Source organism: Podarcis cretensis (assembly GCF_951804945.1).
Source record: "Podarcis cretensis genome assembly, chromosome: 8".
Lineage (NCBI taxonomy): Eukaryota > Metazoa > Chordata > Lepidosauria > Squamata > Lacertidae > Podarcis > Podarcis cretensis.
The window spans coordinates 6,537,543-6,557,661 of record NC_137177.1 but is presented as its reverse complement, the minus strand read 5'-3'; the positions used below and the strand labels follow the sequence as shown (position 1 = coordinate 6,557,661).

General features: G+C 49.2%; 1 protein-coding gene across 1 annotated transcript in view; it reads right to left on the bottom strand.

Annotated features, from left to right (window-relative positions):
* The window catches only part of RYR1 (ryanodine receptor 1), a 220,706-nt gene that overhangs the window by 45,333 nt on the left and 155,254 nt on the right, over window positions 1–20,119 (bottom strand). The window contains exons 71-81 of the mRNA XM_079989357.1: window positions 18,002–18,172; window positions 15,981–16,040; window positions 15,687–15,824; window positions 14,592–14,704; window positions 12,227–12,323; window positions 11,376–11,482; window positions 8,592–8,643; window positions 7,436–7,510; window positions 6,074–6,173; window positions 4,339–4,418; window positions 2,583–2,659 (exon numbers count right to left, since the gene is read on the bottom strand). Coding sequence (XP_079845483.1) covers window positions 2,583–2,659; window positions 4,339–4,418; window positions 6,074–6,173; window positions 7,436–7,510; window positions 8,592–8,643; window positions 11,376–11,482; window positions 12,227–12,323; window positions 14,592–14,704; window positions 15,687–15,824; window positions 15,981–16,040; window positions 18,002–18,172 — 1,070 coding nt within the window. The remainder of the gene's footprint in view (window positions 1–2,582; window positions 2,660–4,338; window positions 4,419–6,073; window positions 6,174–7,435; window positions 7,511–8,591; window positions 8,644–11,375; window positions 11,483–12,226; window positions 12,324–14,591; window positions 14,705–15,686; window positions 15,825–15,980; window positions 16,041–18,001; window positions 18,173–20,119) is intronic.

Sequence of the window (20,119 nt, the reverse complement as noted above, 5' to 3'; positions counted from 1 at the left end):
TGCCAAGGAGTGTGGTGGAGTCTCCTTCTTTGGAGGTCTTTAAGCAGAGGCTTGACAACCATATGTCAGGAGTGCTCTGATGGTGTTTCCTGCTTGGCAGGGGGTTGGACTCGATGGCCCTTGTGGTCTCTTCCAACTCTATAATTCTATGATTCTATGATTCTAGGCTGCGCACAACCTCTCCCTGCTGGAGGGGTTGCGCGCGGCTATGGCACAAGCCAAGGCAGCCAGCGGGATGGATCGCGCTGACTGTTTTGGCTCCCTCTTTAGCCCCACGCAACCTCTCCCTGCTGGGAGAGGCTGCGTGGAGCTAAAGAAGCCATAGCCCCGTGCAGCCTCTCCCTGCTGGAGGGGTTGCGCGCGGCTATGGCACAAGCCTGCATTCGCTTCATAGGACGCACATTTCCCCTCAATTTTTGGAGGGGAAAAACTGCATCCAATGGAGCAAAAAATACGGTAACTCTTTTTTCAAAGAAACAAGGCAGCCCAGGAGGCCAGACCTAGAGAGCACAGCAAGCCTTTGATACGATAATCTTTATTATCATTGTCCCATACAGAAACAACAAAATTGAAAATCTGCATCAGACATTCAGAAACCAACAAGCCTGCTATCCCAGCCATCCCAGCCTGTTTAGCCCCCTAAAAACTCTGATACCCCATAATTAAATACAATATACTCCCATAGAGACTACTTTACACTGCGTTTAAAACCAAAATCGCATTTGGATAGAAGCTGTTTCTCAGGCGGCTAGTCCTAGTCTTTATAACCCTGTACCTTCTTCCAGAAGGCAGAAGCTGAAAGAGATAATTTCCGGGGTGCGCACTATCCTGCGCTATCTCTGCAGCTTTCTCATGACACCTGGAAGCGTAGATTTGATCCAAGGTGGGAAGAGTGCACCCAATTATTCTCTCCGCAGTCTTTACAACCCTGGACAGCGTTGTTTTTCCCCTGACTGTGCAGCTCCCAAACCACACACAGAGACCATAAGTTAATACACTCTCAACAGTACAATGGTAAAATGCCATCAACAGGTCCTTTGAGAGATTGTTTTTCTGGAGGATTCTCATAAAATATAACCTCTGCTGTGCTCTCTTCATCAGGTCTTTGCTGTTTTCTCCCCAGGTTAGGTCATCTCTCAACTCCATTCCCAGAAATCGAAACACTGAGACCTGTTCCACACACGTCCCCCCGATAATAAGTGGCTGAATATTCAATTTACATTTCCTAAAGTCCACAATAATCTCTTTTGTTTTCTTTAAGTTAAGGAGTAAGTTGTTTTTCCTGCACCACTCCCCCAACTGCTCAACTTCCTTCCTACAGGCCAACTCTTCCTCTCCAGCCGTGATTAAACCAACCACTGTTGTATCATCTGCAAACTTAATGATCTTATTACTGGGGTATTTGGGGGTACAGTCAGCTGTATAGAGCGTATATAAAAGCCTTCCTGGCAGAACCTGTCCCTATGAGGCAGTTGTGGGGACTGAAGGTCCCTGCCTTCCCACAACTCCCTAAGCCACCTCCTCCGATTCCTTCCGGAACAATCTGAGACTTTGTTGTCTTGCCTGTCTTTGCTCCTCTCTCTTCATCCCTCTTCTGGTCCTGGGAGACTAAACCCCGTTATACCTCCTCCTCCCGGTCTTCTCCCTCTGACTACTCATTGTCATCTCACCACCACTCGCTGGGCTCTGAGCCTTCCTCCCTTTGGGGTTCCCCAGCTGGTGCCTCCTTCTACTTCCTCTGCCTCCAGCCAGTACATGACTGGAGAGCAGAAAAATTCGGAGGGCCAAAAGACAGTAACTGCAGCAACAGCTGGAACGGAATCGTCACAGGATTCTGGCTACAGCGCAAATGTATCACAGTTTCAAAGTTGTTTTCTCTGGGTCAGACTAAATGTGGCGCAGCCGCTACCAGCAAGCCTGTCATGTTCAGCACCGTATGTGTGTGGTGTCTCCTTATTTTTAAACTGTTTATTTAGCTAAGAAACAAATGAAAACATTCTCATATTTCTTTAGTTTCTTTGTAACTCAGGCTTGCAGGTTGAAGGCTCTGACAGGCAAAAAATATGACTTTGACAATATATGGTACTGCATTACTTTTTATGAGAATAAATCTAGCCACATAATAACTGTTCCATGGACGCATGGCAATTTTCAGAGAGACACTTTAAGTTAATATACTTTACGTTACATTGTACACTATCACACCACTTGCACTGTGAATCTGTTTTCTGTTAATGTTGTTACTATGGTTGTTACCTGTGTGTTCTGAAAACCCTCAGGCTTGTTTGTAGGCTAGTTCCAGACAGTACTTTGAAATACGGTTCCACGCACTGGACACTCAACGCCTACAATTCTAACATTTTGCCATCTGCTGAAAACGTTCCAGCTTTGCCAAGCATTCTTTAGAAAATTAATTTGATCCAGCGTTAGCCATTTCTTCTGGGTTTTATAACCTCCTGCTGTTTTAATGCATTTACAGGGCCGTGGTATTTTCTTACAGGGTTTTACGATTTGGAAGCACTCAAATATATAAGCAGAAGCATAAAAAAGGTAAAAAAGAAGAACAAAATGCTTCTACACACCTGCATGTTTGCATCAGGGCCTGGAGGCTCAGGAAGAATCCCACCTCGTGTTTCTCCTTCAGATAATCCAGCATTTTCTGAGGACAGGGAGAAAGTCAGTATGGGGAGGGGAACTGAAGGCCCGCTTCTGACTCTTCCGAGCACAAAACTACATGTTAAAGACGTTGCATTAGATGTGTATTCACAGCAGGTGTGTGTTTCTAATGGAAGCCATAAAGAGAGCGAAATCCAGGCCAGGAACCCTTTCCATCCACACCACGATCCCAACAACAACAACAACAAAACCCCTTCCCAAAATAGGAGCAGCTCAATTCTTACCAAACTAAACCTCCCAGCTGTGCCAGTTTGGCCCTGCGACCGTGGGTGCCCGGGGCTGTGGGTGTCATAGTGCATGCATGGCCCTGGCACTGAAATTTGTGGGTGCCCGGCCCCTTCATGGGGAATTTTGTGGGTGCCCAGGGCCCCAGGGAGTTGGCACCTAAGAAATCTCTGGATGCATATTGTGCTCTTGGAGGCTTTAGTTTGGCCAAAATCGAGCATGTACGGTACTTTCAGTAAAGGGTAAAGGTAAAGGGACCCCTGACCATTAGGTCCAGTCGTGACTGACTCTGGGGTTGTGGCGCTCATCTCGCTTTATTGGCCGAGGGAGCCAGCATGACTAAGCCGCTTCTGGCGAACCAGAGCAGCACACGGAAACGCCGTTTACCTTCCCGCCGGAGCGGTACCTATTTATCTACTTGCACTTTGATGTGCTTTCGAACTGCTAGGTTGGCAGGAGCAGGGACTGAGCAACGGGAGCTCACCCCATCATGGGGATTCGAACTGCGACCTTCTGATCGGCAAGCCCTAGGCTCTGTGATTTAACCCACAGCGCCACCCGCGTCCCCTATGTACTTTCAGAGTTAATGCTAAATACGTTACTTCTGGTAAACGAGCCACGGTAGCCGCTCTAGGGCTGTGAAAATTTGTGTCCCAGGCTTTTTAGACTTGTCGACCTACGAACTATCTGAAACCAAAGGGGCGCTTTGGTTTCCAGATCTCATATGCATTGGCAATATTTTCAGTTCTCCCACCTCACTACAGTGGACCCTCTGGATATGAATTCAATTCGTTCTGGGGGTCCGTGCACACCCTGAAAAATCTGCACCCAGAGGCGCCGCTTCTGCGTATGCGTGCTGTGCAATAGTGTGCTTCTGTGCATGTGCGCAGAGCGCTTCTACGCATGCGTGAGCGGTGAAACCTGGAAGTATACTTCCGGGTTTGCCAGTTTTGCAACCCGAAGTTTATGTTACTCGAGCATAACATAACCCGAGGGTCTACTGTATTTAGGGCAAATTCAGAACAACCAACTACCCACAGAAAAACCCGATTGACATTTGCCCCGATCCATTGGTAAAGGGTGGGTTTGCCAGGGAGGGGAAGTGGTGGGGCAAGTGGAAGTATGGATGGGCCCTCAGTTCAAAGCATGTTTCTATATGGAGTAAGAAATGGGAGATGAGTAAAGGAAGAGTAAGTAATGAGTAAGCCTTACAATAAGTTAGTATCAACTTAAACAATAAAAATGGCTAAAAAAAAGCAGTTTCATAAAACAGATCTACCTTTAATTACAAAAGCCAAGTGGCAGTGGTTAAATATACAACTTAGAAAAAAGGAACCAATATGCAGCAATTTAAACTCAAATCAGCGGCAAAGTTCATAGGCAGGGAATGAATCACTTGCCAAGAAGCCTTGCGTCTCCCTCCCCTGGCCCTCCTACCTGCTGCACTTCCTCGTTGCCACCATTCAGGATGGAGATGCCCAGCTTCAGGGTAGAAGATACCATAGCGCCAGGCTCCCCTGCAGAGACAGGGAAATGATTTATTACACTGGCATCTGTGCAGCAGGGAAAGGGATCTCCAATGCCTTCCGGAGGGGCTACAACTCCCATCCTGGCTACTGGCCACGCTGCCTGGGGCTGATGGGAGTTGGAGTCTGGCAACATCTGGAGGTTCCCCATCCCTGCCATGTAGCTTGGGGCTCAGGCGCATGAAGGAGCACCTCCTCTCCTTGTCTGCGCCAGCCCATGCTCTAAGATCTATGTTCTGAGCTACTGTATTTTTCCGTGTATAAGACGAGGTTTTTTTACCCAGTTTTTTAGGTTTAAAAACGCGGGTCGTCTTATCCATGGAATATAGCAATTAAATATATAAACAAATGCAGTACTTGCTCCAGCAGTCGCAGCTCCTGGCAGTGGCGAGTTGCGGGGCCTCCATAGTCTGCTTGCCTCCTCCCACTCAGCTTGCCCCACAGCTGGGAGTCTGTAGGCAGTCCGTTTTTTGCATGCGGCATCTTCACGCAGCTCCATGTGTGTGCAGGTGGTGCAATGTTACACAGGTGGAGCGTGGTGATCAAAGTAATATTCCCCCCTGTGCCTTTCACATCAGTGAAACATCACGCTTTGCGCTCCTGCTGTGTAATGTTGTGCTGCCCGCACACAAATGCAGCTGTGCGAAGATGCCACGCAGAAAAAACGGATGGCAGAAACCACCTATCAGCTGCCCGATCTCAACCAGCGGCTGCCAATCGCACTCCCAATTGCTGCGACGAGGGCATCTGTCTACTGGCTGCCGCAGCGGCAATCGGGAAGACGATTGGCGGCTAATGCTGGTAAACGGCCAGCTGATAGGTGGTTTCTGAAACGCGAGCGGTTGGGTGCTGCATTCTGGCAGTGAGCGATTTTCACACACACGCTCCAGCAATCAACCGGCCAATTGCCGCTTACAATCTCGGGCTCACGCTTCGTTCCTGCAGGTGAACGAATTTTCACGCCCCCATAGGTAAAGGTAAAGGGACCCCTGACCATTAGGTCCAGTCGTGGCTGACTCTGGGGTTGCAGAGCCGGCATACAGTTTCTGGGTCATGTGGCATGGCGAACCAGAGCAGCGCATGGAAACGCTGTTTACCTTCCCACCGGAGCGGTACCTATTTATCTACTTGCACTGGCAGGCTTTTGAACTGCTAGGCTGGCAGGAGCAGGGACCGAGCAATGGGCGCTCACCCCGTCGCAGGGATTCGAACCGCCAACCTTTTGATCGGCAAGTCCTAAGTTCTGTGGTTTAACCCACAGCACCACCTGTGTCCTTTACCCCCCATAACCCCCCAAAAGCTCCTTTTCTAAATTTTGAGGCCCCCAAAATAGGGGTCGTCTACTAGATAGGGGCATCTTACAGACAGAAAAATACGGTATTTGATATGGCAGCCTAGGAACTCCAAATGTTTCCCTAGCCCCATGCGGGGGCTTTGCACTGTCTGTGTCCACAGGATTGCCAGCATGGAATCTGAGCAGCATCCTAGGACCCACAGAGGGTTTCTAGCTGGGCCTTGTAGCTGAAGAACGGGAGGAAAGCTTCCTCACGCCCACCAACCTCACCCAAGGCCTCCCAACATGGGAAAGCTGAACCCTGCCAAGGGATCCAGGGGAAGGGTAGAGAGGAAGAAGGGCCGCTTCTGACCTTTGCAGGCGCTAATCATCTGCAGAACCATCTCGGCCGCCCCACGGTTGTGCAGGCGGGACTGCTGATAAAGGAGCTTCTGCTTCTCCATCTCCTTTTCCTGCAAGGAGGCAAGACAGTGTGAACTGAGGCAGGGCTATCTTAAGCATAGGTGGCGCTGGGGTGCAAAGATCCGCCCGGCGCCCACCCCAGTTGCCCAGTCCCAGGCGCGCAGGAGGGAGGAGCTGGCTGGCCGCCTCAGCATCTCGCTGGCTTGGTCGCCCCCGAACTCACGACGCAGATGGGTGGGTTCTTCCCCGGACTCAACTCTCAGGCCCCAGACTCTCGGCCTGGTGCCCCTGAGAGCCCGCACCCCTAGCGCCTATGGGTAAGATGGCCCTGAACTGAAGGCTGGAGGTCAGTGTCAACCATCATTTCCTTGAGGGCAGCCTACACTTCTCCTTCTTAGGACAGCTGCTTCTTGCACCACCAGGGTTGCTGTGCAAGGGAAGGCAGGCTGGAGGGCTGGCCGCATGGCTCCAGTCAAAGAATTCATGTCACTGGTCCGGGCCAGGGAGGTCAGGTGACCCGATCTGGTGCCACCAGCTGATATAAAGCTTTCAAAGTGGCTGCTTTCCTTCCCTGAGCAAGGTCACTGGTGTTCACCTCCTAGGCCTAAATGCCCATCACAGTCAGCCTTGTTTGAAATCCAATGAGCGTTGGTGCACTGGTCAGTTTTTGGAACGGTATGCACAACTGCTGAGTTGATCCCCAGATTAACAACTTGGCCCTGACCGCAGCCTTTGGTTTTAGCACTGTTTCTCTGCCTTCTTTCTCAAGGTACCGCACCCACTCCAGGTTGGACCAGGAAGGTATATATTGGAACAGTGAAGATACAATTGTCCCACTAACCCAAGATGGCAACTGCAGGTGTACGTTTGCTCAATCAAGTCTCCCTTGGTACCTGTAGCATCTCCTCTTCGTCTCTCCTCCCCCCACCCCCACCCCGTCGCACATTGCAATTAGGCCGAAATAACAAAGCACACTGCGATTTTGCAAATGAGACAATCTTTCAAAGGCCAATAGGTCATATGATAATGGTCGACTGATGGGAAGTTGTATAACCTCCCCGTAAACAAATCGTGAAAGATGCTCAAGGAAGAGCAGGCATTGTATAACCTCTGAACAAGCTTTTTTGTGCAAACAAATCAGGGTGAATGATGGTCAATCAACACTTTGCCTGGAAGTTGCCCAAGACTTTGTAAACGTACACCCAAGTTTTTGGAGGTTTGAGAACGAGTGGGCAAATGTTTGCTGAAAGTTCAGAAACCTCTCGGGGCGTCGGGGCGTCTGGGCCTCTGTGTGTGTGGGGGGGTCCTTTACCTCGAAGGGAACCTCGGCCTCTTCCCCTTCTTCGCCATTTTCTTCACCTTCTTCTCCTTCATTGATGTGGCAACTCTGGAGTCCAGGGGACCAAAGGATAAGAGGGATGAGCACGTAAACAAAAAACACCGTCACACATCGGAACTAGCGACAGAACCTCAGAGCTCTTTGCGGCTTGCTCTAGAGCAGATCACTGAACATCTGTGGTAGATCACTGGTAGATCGCTGGCTCCCCCCAAAAAAGCTCTACAACTTTGACCTGAACCCCACAAAACAGGGGTTCTCCTCCTAAAAAAAGCTCAAAAACTTTGACCTGAACCCCCCCAAAAGGGGTAGATCACTGCCATTTTTTAACTCTGTGAGTAGATCGCAGTCTCTTGGGAGTTGGCCACCCCTGCTATAGAGTCAGCTCTTGATTCAATAAACCTGCTGCCCCCCTAGCCAGCTGTTGTGGGCCTCTTAAGAGAGGCAAACATAGCTCACTAACCTCCATTTGTCCACAGGGGGACTTGGCGAAAGTCATCTCTGAGTAACACGTCGACTTTTCTGATACTAGCACAGCAACCTTCCCCAACCCGGTGCCCTCCAAATGTTTTGGGCCACAACTCACATCAGTCCCAGCCAGCAAGCGCTCTTCTCTTACATTTTCTCCCACATTTTCTGCATGCCCAGATCACATGTTAAAGGCACAGGAGTAGGATCAATAAAAAGGGGTGGCAAACAGCACGACAAGCTTCAGTCCTCCTTCTGAGGTCTCTAACGTGCCATACAATTAAAACACACCATTTTCGACAGTCATGGCTTCCCCCTCAAAGAATCCTTGGAATTGTAGTTTGTTAAGGATGTTGGAAACTCCTATTCCCCTTACAGAGGTACAATTCCCAGGCAGATTTAACCATCAACCCCTCTTCCCAGGGAACTATGGGAATTGCAGTTCTGTGAGGGAAATAGGGGGCCTCCTTTTAGGACCCTCAGCAAAGCACAGCTCCCAGAATTCTTCCAGAAATTTTGGCTGTTTAAAGTGGTGTAATAGTGCTTTAACTGAATGGTGTGGCTGTGGTCTGGGAACGATCACGCATTACATCTTTCTTTTGGAGAAAAAACAGATTAAAATGGCTGAAAATGGTGACCCGGGGCATAGTGGATTGTCTCTCACCTTTGCCATGATGTCAGCATATGCCATATACAGATAGTCTTCGTCCAGTTTGCTGAAACAAAACAGAGGAGGCTCAGGTTCTATGTGCTGAAACTGGCCTCTCCATAACGCTTGCTCCCAGTATTTATTTTATCGTGCTTTTAAATAATAACATTGCAGGCAGAGAAGAGCACCTCCCAGATACTAACCCAAAATCATAATGCAAAGATGTGACTCACATTATAAACTAAGGGGAATGATGAATGTGGTTCCCACAGCATAATTAGACTGTCTACCTTTCGACAAACTTGCTTCCTTGCAACAGATTTGCTCTTGTTCGGACATAGGCATTATTCCTGCATTCCAAATTCTAAAGAACCATTCTCCCCCCCCCCTTTTTTGGGGGTGTGTGTGTGTTATAATCTTTTTTATTGAGTTTTAATTCAATAACATTTAAATTCAAACATTAAACATCATCATCATCATTTAGTATTCCCTGAATCCTTAGACTCCCCTCCACCCTTCCATGGTTACCATTTTAAACTATTTCAACCATTTCCTCTATTTTTCTTAAATCATCCATTTTTACCTTAGTAAAGGTAAAGGGACCCCTGACTATTAGGTCCAGTCGTGGCCGACTCTGGGGTTGTGGCGCTCATCTTGCTTTATTGGCCGAGGGAGCTGGCGTACAGCTTCCGGGTCATGTGGCCAACATGACTAAGCCACTTCTGGTGAACCAGAGCAGTGCATGGAAACACCGTTTACCTTCCCGCCGGAGTGGTACCTATTTACCTACTTGCACTTTGACGTGCTTTCGAACAGCTAGGTTGGCAGGAAGAGGGACTGAGCAACGGGAGCTCCAAGCTCTGATCGGCAAGTTCTAGGCTCTGTGGTTTAACCCAGTGTTTTTCAACCACTGTTCCGCGGCACACTAGTGTGCCGCGAGATGTTGCTTGGTGTGCCGTGGGAAAAATTTGAAAAATTTGAAAGATTTTTTTAAAAAAAGTCAAATTTTCGCCCACTAGGCGGGCACCGGACTGTGTCCACCCTATTTTCCATCCGTCCTGGGTGGGGATCAGATCGGATGGGATCGGATGAGAGCGGACAGGCGGTCCGCTCTCATCCGATTCCCCATAGAGCTACATGTGTGTCTTTCTTCGATTCCCCATAAAGCTACGTGTGTGTCTTTCTTCGATTCCAGCCAGAATATCAGCTTTGTGTTCAGCCAAACAGGCCCAGGTTGCGCACTGAATAAAGTCTTTTATAATTTTTCATATTTCTGTTTACTTACTATTTTATAATAAAGTAATTATAAAATACTTTCTTTGTGTTTATTTGATTCCTATTCAAGAGAATTACTTTATATATAGTCAGTATAGGCACAGAGTTAATTTTTTTAACATTTTCTAATGGTGGTGTGCCTCGTGATTTTTTTCATGAAACAAGTGTGCCTTTGCCCAAAAAAGGTTGAAAAACACTGGTTTAACCCACAGCGCCACCCGTGTCCTTACCATTTTTACCTTGTTGTTGTTGTTGTTTAGTCGTTTAGTCATGTCCGACTCTTCGTGACCCCATGGACAAGAGAACGCCAAGCACTCCTGTCCTCCACTGCCCCCGCAGCTTTTTTTTTTTTTACCTTAGCGTTACTCAAATCCTGCCAAAGGTTTTAGTTGCTTACAGTGTTCTCTTAAGTACATTGTGAATTTTCCCCATTCCTTCTTAAAGTTTCTCTCCTAAAGAACCATTCTGACTGGGCGGGGTGGAGAGAGATCCTATTTTTGTGGAGGGATCAATGTCTCCTAGCTACAATAGCTACGCTCCGCCTCCACGGATGGAGGCAGGAATGATTCGGAATACCAGTTGCTGGTAGCTACAGAAAAGCAGTGTGTTCCTGTCTCGGGTCCCATTTGCCAGCTGCTGGCAGGCATCTGGTTGGCCGCTATGAGAACAGGGTGCTGGACTTAAATGGGCCATTGACGTGATCCAGAAGGCTCTGTTGATGTTCTTAATGCTCTGGCTCAATACAAGGCAGCTTCCAATGTCCCTAGACTCTTTATCCCATGCCCAGCTAAAAAGTCCAACCTGGCTCCGATCCCACACATGCACCCTGCCTGCGACTTATCATCATTTTATTTGTATACCGCTTTTCCACAGTTAAAACAATGCTCAATGCAGCTTACAAGATGAAAAGATTTACATCCCGTATTTTTTGCTCTATAAGACTCACTTTTCCCCTCCTAAAAAGTAAGGGGAAATGTGTGTGCGTCTTATGGAGCGAATGCAGGCTGCGCAGCTATCTCAGAAGCCAGAACAGCAAGAGGGATTGCTGCTTTCACTGTGCAGCGATCCCTCTTGCTGTTCTGGCTTCTGAGATTCAGAATATTTTTTTTTTCTTGTTTTCCTCCTCCCAAAAACTAGGTGCGTCTTGTGGTCTGGTGTAAAGTAGTCATAAAAATAAATAAAACACATTAAAACCTACATAACCAAACTGAACAAATTCCACATAAAAATAAAGATACAAAAAGTTAATATCAGTAATACCAGTTAATATCACTAACAGCAAAAACTCCAACCAAACTTTCCCCCAAATACCCCAGTCCTTGCTAGGCAGCAGCCACAGTCCTTATGGGGCCGGTGAGGCCACGCCCAAGGCCAGAAAAGATGTGTATGATAAGGGCTTCAGTTCCAAATCAATCCTTGCAGTGTAGGGAGTATAGATGGTTCCTGGCAAAGAGTATACCCAGTTGAGGTCTGCATGCATGGTTTGAATAGTGCTCCAAAGAACTAAGATGTTAGAAGACTCACCTCTTCTCGGTCAGCGCTGTCCTACTGAAATGCAGGATGAGCTGATGCAAAGGATCCGGTTTCTTTTCTGCCTCCTCTTCTTCTTCCTCTTCCTCCTCCCCTGGTTTCTACATCCCATCCCCCCGGCAAGAACAAAAGGAAAGCAGCGTTAGTAGTTAGGCATGGGGCTGCTGTCCCCTGGAGTGTACGGGATTCCTGATGCTATGATAGGGATGGGGGGGGGGGGGAAGAAAACCAAAGAAAAGCCTCTTCCTGGGAGACGACAGAAAAGGAAAACCCCTAGGGCAGCCTTTCTCAACCTGTGGGTCCCCAGATGTTGTTGGACTACAACTCCCATCACCCCTAGCTAGCAAGGCCAGAGCTCAGGGATGATGGGAGTTGTAGTTCAACAACATCTGGGGACCCACAGGCTAAGAACCACTGCCCCCAGGGTATAGCACCTGGTGTGCATTTATATATATATAATTTATTATTATTATTATTATTATATATATATATATATATATATATCTCGGTTGGAAACATGGGAGGACTAGAAAACTCAGTGGCTCATTCCACACCCAGCTCAGCACCTCTCCTGTTCTCCCTCCCAGGAAGGCATTTCAGACCCAATGATGTCTCTTCCATTCCTGCTATTAAACTGAAGCCAGAACACTGCTCTTTGCTGCCAATGAGTCAGGCATATAGAGGACTCCCACGATAGAGCTGCCAAGTGGTACATGCCCCCCTGCATGTGTGCGTGTGTGAATGCACACACACACACACACACACACGGCGTCCAACTTCCCATTTAATGCTAGAACTTCAGGCTACACATAGCATTTGGTTCCCATTCTTTCCCCAGGACTCACCGACAGATCGTCAATCATCCTGTCTTCAAAGGGGTGCTCTTCGGTAAGGATCCAGGACAGCTTGTAGCTCTCCAAGTACATGTTGCAAGCCCGGTGCCTGGAAAGCAGACGGGGGCAGGTCAGCCATTAGCCCAGCTCTGCCCTGCCTGCTTCACACAGTGAAGAGGTACACATACGGCTGTTTTCAATGGCTTTTCTTTTACTGGTGACGGTCCTCCTCTTTTCGTAAATCGCGTTGAGGTTTTATTGCAACACAGCGGCATATAAATCTTATGGAATAAATAAATAATTCCCTCCCCATCCCATGGCACGGCCAGCTAGTGGTCCCAGCAATTAAATAAATAAATTTTTATTTATACCCCACCCTTCCCGGTTCAGAAAACCAGGCTCAGGGCGGCTAACAACAAATTTAAAACACTGAATTGATGCAACAAAAAACAGCATAAAATACAGTATAAAATGTGAATAACAATAAATTCAGAATTCAAAAATCAATTTAGGAGGGAAATCTATCCAATATACATTAGATGATCACCAGGGCTAGCTGGCTAAATTAGTCCTATTTGGGCCAGCGAGGAGACCAGGGGAGAATTAGCTGTGGGATCCCAGAGCAGGTAATCTTCATAAAAAGGGGAGGGGGAGGGAAGGAAGGGGAATAAAAGATCAGGCTAAGTTCAGATTGAAAGCCAGGCGGAATAGTTCTGTCTTACAGGCCCTGCGGAAGGATGTTAAATCCTTCAGGGTCTTGGTCTCATGGGACAGAGCATTCCACCAGGTCTGAGCCATCACTGAGAAGGCCCTGGCCCTGGTGGAGGATAATCTGACTTCCTTAGGGCCCGGGACCTCTAAACTATGATTATTCATGGGCCTTAAGGTCCTCTGCGGGGCAGACCATAAGTGTCTGTGTGGTCACAGAGACCTCCCGAACCCACAGCTGGGATGCCGGAGGGTTTGCGTGGATTGAGCAAAATACAACTCAACAAGGCAGAGCTCAAAACCTCCCCGAATGGCGGACTCCCTCCGAGCTCCGGAGGGTGTCTGCTTGGCAGGGGCTGGGTTCTACCGCGCCGGCGACGCGGGGACCCTCAAAAACCATGGGCGCTGAAACCCATGGGCATGGTGACTCGGCTGGCACCGTTTGCGCCCCCCCCCGACCACGCGAAGGAGCCTTTTTAAAGGCTGCGGAGCGGGTGACAGGGGGGGTGGTGGTGCTGTGAGTCCTCCGCTTCCCCTGCCGAGCGAAGCCGCATGCCATTTGGCGGAGAGCGCTGACTTCTTCCATTGAAAATCTGGACTTAAAAGAACAACCCGTGAGTAATTGGAACTTGGATTAAAAAGGGGAATAAATTTTTTCTTAAATTCGGAGCGAGCAGGGGAGGTATAAAAAGGAAGTCAACCTCCCCCCTGTTGTAGAGGAGCTAAAGCAAAGGACCTGACAACTAAGATCGAGCGCAACCTTTTCTTTTGATAAAGATATTAATTTCGCGATGGAAAATTATAAGCTGGGCTGGAGGAGAAGAGTGGAATGTGAATTAAAATACAAACCCCCCCCCCGGAAGCCCCGGGAGCGATCCGTGAGAGCACCTGGAGAGGAGAAATAGAGGTTTTGACAGCTGTCAAAGGAGCTGCCAAAACTGAAGAACAAAAAGAGAACTTTGTTACGAGGACTTTGCTGGTTACATTTGTTATAAATTGGATATAAACTGTTTAAAACAAGGAATAATAAGTTACTTTGACTGGTGGGTGAGATCGGGAATGAAACTGAGTTACTATAATCCCTCTAGAGGAGCTGTGGGTTATTACAAGTATCACTGGCATGGAATTTGAATCGGACATTTTATCTCCTGGGAAACTGCAGAAATGGAACACTATTTTGTCTACAGAGGCCTACACACTAAAGGAGACAATAGATTTATCTATTGAAGAATGGAAGGGACTTGACGTAATGTTTTGTTCCTGAATTACAAAGCCTCTGTAGAGGAATTACAAGCTTTTTGGAATTAGAACATTTGTGCAGGAGAGCAGGGGGGAAAAAGAAAAAAAAAAAAAGAGGAGAAGAGAGAACATCAAGAACAACAAGAAAAACAAGAACTGGACAAAGTTGGAAGATAGACCCTTTCTAAGATTGGACATTTGAAATTAAAGATGATTAAAAGACGGTAAAGATTACTAAAAAGACGGCAAATCTATTTGAAAGAATTGGAATACAACAGGGGGTGGGGAGGGGGAAGTCCTGGAAAGATGATATTGAAAATAAGGCCTTAAATTTGGATGTTTTTCTTTTTTTTTGTTATATTTGAAAATCTTTAATAAATATTATTAAAAAAAACAAAAAACAAAACCTCCCCGGATCACCTCAACTCACCTGGGCAGGTTGTAGAGGGGCGTCATGCGGAAGCAGGCCACCACGGCTCGCCGTCGTTGCTTAGAGAGCAGCTTGTGCCACACGGCCTTCTTTGACTTGTAAGGATGCTCCGTCTGTGGGGTGTGTACAAATCTCACTGGGGCTGGAGGACTGGGAGACTTCTTCAATCATTTCCCACCTACTTTTCCCTCTCCCTTTTCCAGCATGCTTCCTCCCTCTGACCCCTTGTCTCTGAGGGATCTCATGAAGGTGGCTGGAGGCTTCAGGGCAGAAAATCGTTTGCAGGTGTCTACCAGGGCACCTCTCCATTCTTAAGGAAATCAGCCCTGAGTGCTCATTGGAAGGACAGATCCTGAAGCTGAGGCTCCAATACTTTGGCCACCTCATGAGAAGAGAAGACTCCCTGGAAAAGACCCTGATGTTGGGAAAGATGCGAGGGCACAAGGAGAAGGGGACGACAGAGGACGAGATGGTGGGACAGTGTTCTCGAAGCTACCAGCATGAGTTTGACCAAACTGCGGGAGGCAGTGGAAGACAGGAGGGCCTGGCGTGCTCTGGTCCACGGGGTCACGAAGAGTCGGATATGACTAAACGACAACAACAACAACCAGGGCACAGGAGCTGTAGCTCAGTGACAGAACACCTGCGCTGCCTGCAGAAGGTCCCAACTTCAATCTCTGGGCATCTCCAGGCAAGGCTGACGAGGTCCCATGCCTGAAACCTGGGACAGCCACTGCAGGTCAGTGTAGATGTTACCAAGCTGGATAGATTCAGAGTGAGGCAGCTTTCTATACTCCTGTTCCACCCATGTCAGATCTGAGGAGGGGATTCCAAGTGCACTAGAGTTAACTAGACAGCCCCAAAGGGAACTGAACTGCCTTCTGCAGCTATCCTTTCAAGCTGGAGAAGTTTTAATGAACTCCTTTGTGGGGAGCTCTCCGTTTAACAGAACAGCAGAAGTGATGGCAATCCGTTAAAAGTTGAAGGCCCTTACCCAGGTGAGCCACTTAACAGTTGCCTAGATCACCTGCTGGTTAAATCTGGCCACATTCTTCTGCCTGCTAAACCCAGCTTGCAAGCCTTATCTGCCTGTACCTGCTCCAGGTGGTAGAGCACAGCCGAAACCTCCTGAACACGTTTGACAATCTTCTCTGGATTGTTGCTGTCCTCGGCTTTGCCAGACATCTCCTTGTAAAGGGCCATCTGCCAGCGCATGGACGAGGAGTTCTCACACTGCAAGGGAAAAAAAAGGATGGGTGTCACTGCAGTTGAGGAAGACGGGCGCCCCTTATTCAGGGTAAGGAGGCCTGACTTGCTCCCTCACTAGTCTGGGAGGTGTATTTTGAACTTGCAAAGATCTCATTCCTCTAGCATCCTTGTGGCACTCACCTTGCCCTGGAGGTGCAGGTTGTTGTTGAGGAATTCACGTACCTCCTCATCAGTGTCTTTCTGTAGAGAGATTGAAAGAAAAAGGAGGCCTTCATATGAGCAAACGAGAGTGGCAACAGTCACGCCTGATATTATTTGGCAACAAGTACCTGTGAGCTGTGGGACGCAGGTGGCGCTGTGGGTTAAAGCCTCAGCGCCTAGGGCTTGCCGATCGAAAGGTCGGCGGTTCGAATCCCTGCGGTGGGGTGCGCTCCCGCTGCTCGGTCCCAGCGCCTGCCAACCTAGCAGTTTGAAAGCACCTCCGGGTGCAAGTAGATAAATAGGGACCGCTTACCAGCGGGAAGGTAAACGGCGTTTCCGTGTGCGGCTCTGGCTCGCCAGAGCAGCGATGTCACGCTGGCCACGTGATCCGGAAGTGTCTCCGGACAGCGCTGGCCCCTGGCCTCTTAAGTGAGATGGGCGCACAACCCCAGAGTCTGTCAAGACTGGCCCGTACGGGCAGGGGTACCTTTACCTTTACCTTTACCTGTGAGCTGTAGTGTACACACATGCTTATGGTACTATATTTATTATGATGATTATGATGATTATGATTATTGACTACATTTATAACCAAACGTTCGTCCAAATAAGAGGGTTATTCTTGCCTGCTGCCCGGTTGGCACTGACTCAAGACAGAGCCTTCTAGGTGGTGGCTCCCTTTCTGTAGAATGCTGCCCCAGGTGAAGTGCACCTGCCTCCCTCAATACAGAAGAAAGTTAAAAACATTCCTGCTTACCCAGGCATTTAATGGCTGAGAGATACTGGCCACGGCAACCATGAAATTAATAACTGTGAGGGTATGTGATTTTTTAAAATGTTTCTTGATGTTCTAAATGTGTCTGAATGTTTTTCGATGTTTTCAAGTACAGTGGTACCTCTGGTTACGAACTTAATTCGTTCCGGAGGGCCATTCTTAAGCTGAAACCGTTCTTATCCTGAGGCGCGTTTTCACTAATGGGGTCTCCCGCTGCGCCACGCGCCTCTGGCACACGATTTCCGTTCGTATCCTGGGGCAAAGTTCGCAACCAGGAGCAGCTGCTTTCGGGTTAGCAGAGCTCGTAACCTGAAGCATTCGTAACCAGAAGCGTTCCTAACCAGAGGTACCACTGTATGTTTTTATTCAATTTCAAATTGTACTTTTAAAAATACTTTTGCTGTTTGCCACCCTGGGCTCCTTTGGGATGAAGGGCGGGATGAAATTTGGAAACTAATACAGTGGACGCTCGGGTTGCAAACGTGATCTGTGTGGGATACACGTTCGCAAACTGCAGCATTCGCAACCCATGTCTGCACACACGAGGGTTGTGATTTACCACTTCTGCGCATGCGCGACCCCTGAAACCCGGAAGTAACCTGTTCCGGTACTTCTGGGTTTTGGCGGTCCGTAACCCAAAAAAGGGACGCGGGTGGCGCTGTGGGTTAAACCAGAGAGCCTAGGACTTGCCAATCAGGAGGTCGGCGGTTCAAATCCCCGCAATGGGGTGAGCTCCTGTTGCTCGGTCCCTGCTCCTGCCAACCTAGCAGTTCGAAAGCACATCAAAGCGCAAGTAGATAAATAGGTACCGCTCCAGCGGGAAGGTAAACGGCGTTTCCGTGCGCTGCTCTGGTTCGCCAGAAGCGGCTTAGTCATGCTGGCCACATGACCCGGAAGCTGTACGCCGGCTCCCTCGGCCAGTAAAGCGAGATGAGTGCTGCAACCCCAGAGTCGGCCACGTCTGGACCTAATGGTCAGGGGTCCCTTTACCTTTACTAACCCGAAAAAATGCAACCTGAAGCGGCTATAACCTGAGGTATGACTGTATACTTGTATTTCATTATAATTTTTTTAAAGTATTCTAAGTCCTCTTCCTCCGGCAGTGGCAAGAAAGCTGACCATTGACCCCATTAGCATTGGGAGACTTGCAACCCCCACTTCCATACCTCCCTCTGCGAAAGAGGCAGATAATTATTCCCATGGCGCCCCCCCACAACCTTCTCACCAGGGCATAGCGTATCTTAGCCAAGTTGATCAGCTCCTGGTCCGTGGGGGAGCACATGTTCAGGCCAATGGGGAGCATCTTCTTGAGCGTGGCCACGATGAGCGATGTCTGCACGGAATAGCGGTCCCCGCGCCTCTTCTTCTTGGTCCGCTCCTGGTCCGAGCCACCCGACTGGGAGGAAGGTTAGGAGAAGGAGACAAGGGGAATTAACACTGTGCGAGGAGTTGTGGCAGGGGGACCGGCCACTCGGGCTATCCTACGGCATGCCAAGAGATCAGCTGGGCAAAAGCTTAACGGCCAAGCGCCGCTCTGAGGATTCAGTGAGGTTTGGGGCGCAGGGGTGGGAGGTGGGGTCTAAAGGCTCCCCCCCCCGTGGGAGAATGACGGGCGAGTGTTTTCCTTCGCAAGAAGAGAAGAGGAAGAAGACCCCCCAGCAACGGCCAATGTTGTTCCTTGCACAAAGGGACTCCATGGGGGTAGACGTCCTTTGCAGTCTGCTCCAAATGTAGGAAGGTCTTTACTACATGGAATCTTCAAACGGGGGTGGAGGGAAAATACGCCCATTGTTACTTCTGAGGTGTTCTGCCAGGGGTGCATGGATCAAAAACCCGCAAGCATGCACCAGCTTCTTGATCCATAAACTGGAGACGAAATAAAAGAAAATGCTCACACCGGGTGACTTCAGAAGCAGCAATGCACGTGGTTTTCACCCTACATGAGAGCCGTCCTCATGTATGGAAAACGTCCTGTACAAATCAGCCTTATGGGGATGAGAAGGAGGCACTGGGGTTTGAAGTGGGGTGTGGAGTGGGAGTCTGGGATCCAGCTCATGGCAGTGTAGACTGGGAGGAGGGCTGAGAGTTGGGTAGCGTGTAAGAGATCCAGCAATGTGTGATTAAAGGCACAGAAGAGGCTCGGTGGAAGGGATCTAGGCAGTACCAGAAGAGAACGGTGCAAGCGACCGGGTCGCACACAGCTTTCCCAAACCTCGTGCCCTTCAGATGTTTTGGACTACAACTCCCATCAGCCCCAGAACAGGGATGATGGGAGTTGCAGTCCAAAAGGTTGGGGAAGGCTGGTCTCAGGTGTATAAGGCAAAGATGGCCTAGGAAACAGGAGACAGATTTTGGAATCTCACTGATGGAAGGCAGGCAGGGCTGGAGATGAGTGGGAGAAGGACTGAACTTGCATGAAATGGAGCAGCCGCCATCCCCGACCCCTGGAAAGGTAACGTGAACCAAGATACCCTTGTCTCCTTCCCCGCCGTGCCTTTGTCCTCCTACATTCCGCTGTGCAAAAGAGCCTTTCTAACCTCTACACAAAACCGCACACAGAGACACACAGCACCGTTGGCAGCCAAGACACATAATCTACCACGTGTGGCGTCGCGGGCACCCCCTCCCTCCCACGTGGTGGCAGGGCAGCAGGCGGTGGCCAAGGATGTCACAACAGCTGGATTATGGGATCTGGGATCCAGAAGGTAGGGGAGGGGAAGAGATGGCAAGTAGGGGAAACCCCGGAGTACATGAGTCGAGGTTAGGGGACGGAGATCTGCGCATGGCCCAATGCATGCTGGGAGAGGAAGAAGGCTTCCCGAAACGAGCAAATGGATGGGGTTTTTTTTATGGAAGGGGGCACTTGAGGTCAGAGGCTTCAGGACAGTCTGGCCAGGGAGACGAATGACGTAACTCCGGAAGCAGGTGTGCGTCGTCCCACCGCCCTGAAATATGGCGTCTTGTCCAAGGGCATGATGGGAGTTTGGTCCCGCCAACGGAGGGCACTTGGTGGCTCGTCAGTGCCAACCCATCGGATGCATGATGCGTTGCTGCCACAGCCACAGAAAGCCACTGCGTTCTTGCCATCCTCCATGCAGCCGCGAGCCCTTCCCTCTCTCCCGGCACCCCTGTTTATATCGAGATCACAGCTGTCAACGTTTCCCTTTTCTTGCGAGGAATCCTATTCGGAATAAGGGGATTTCCCTTAAAAGAAGGGAAACGTTGACAGCTATGATCGAGATGGTTCTCTCCCAGGGGGAGGGAGGGGAGGGTTGTGGCAGAGATGCGCACTGCACCATGCTGTCTCCACAGGATCACCCCCCAGACAACAACAACAAAAGGG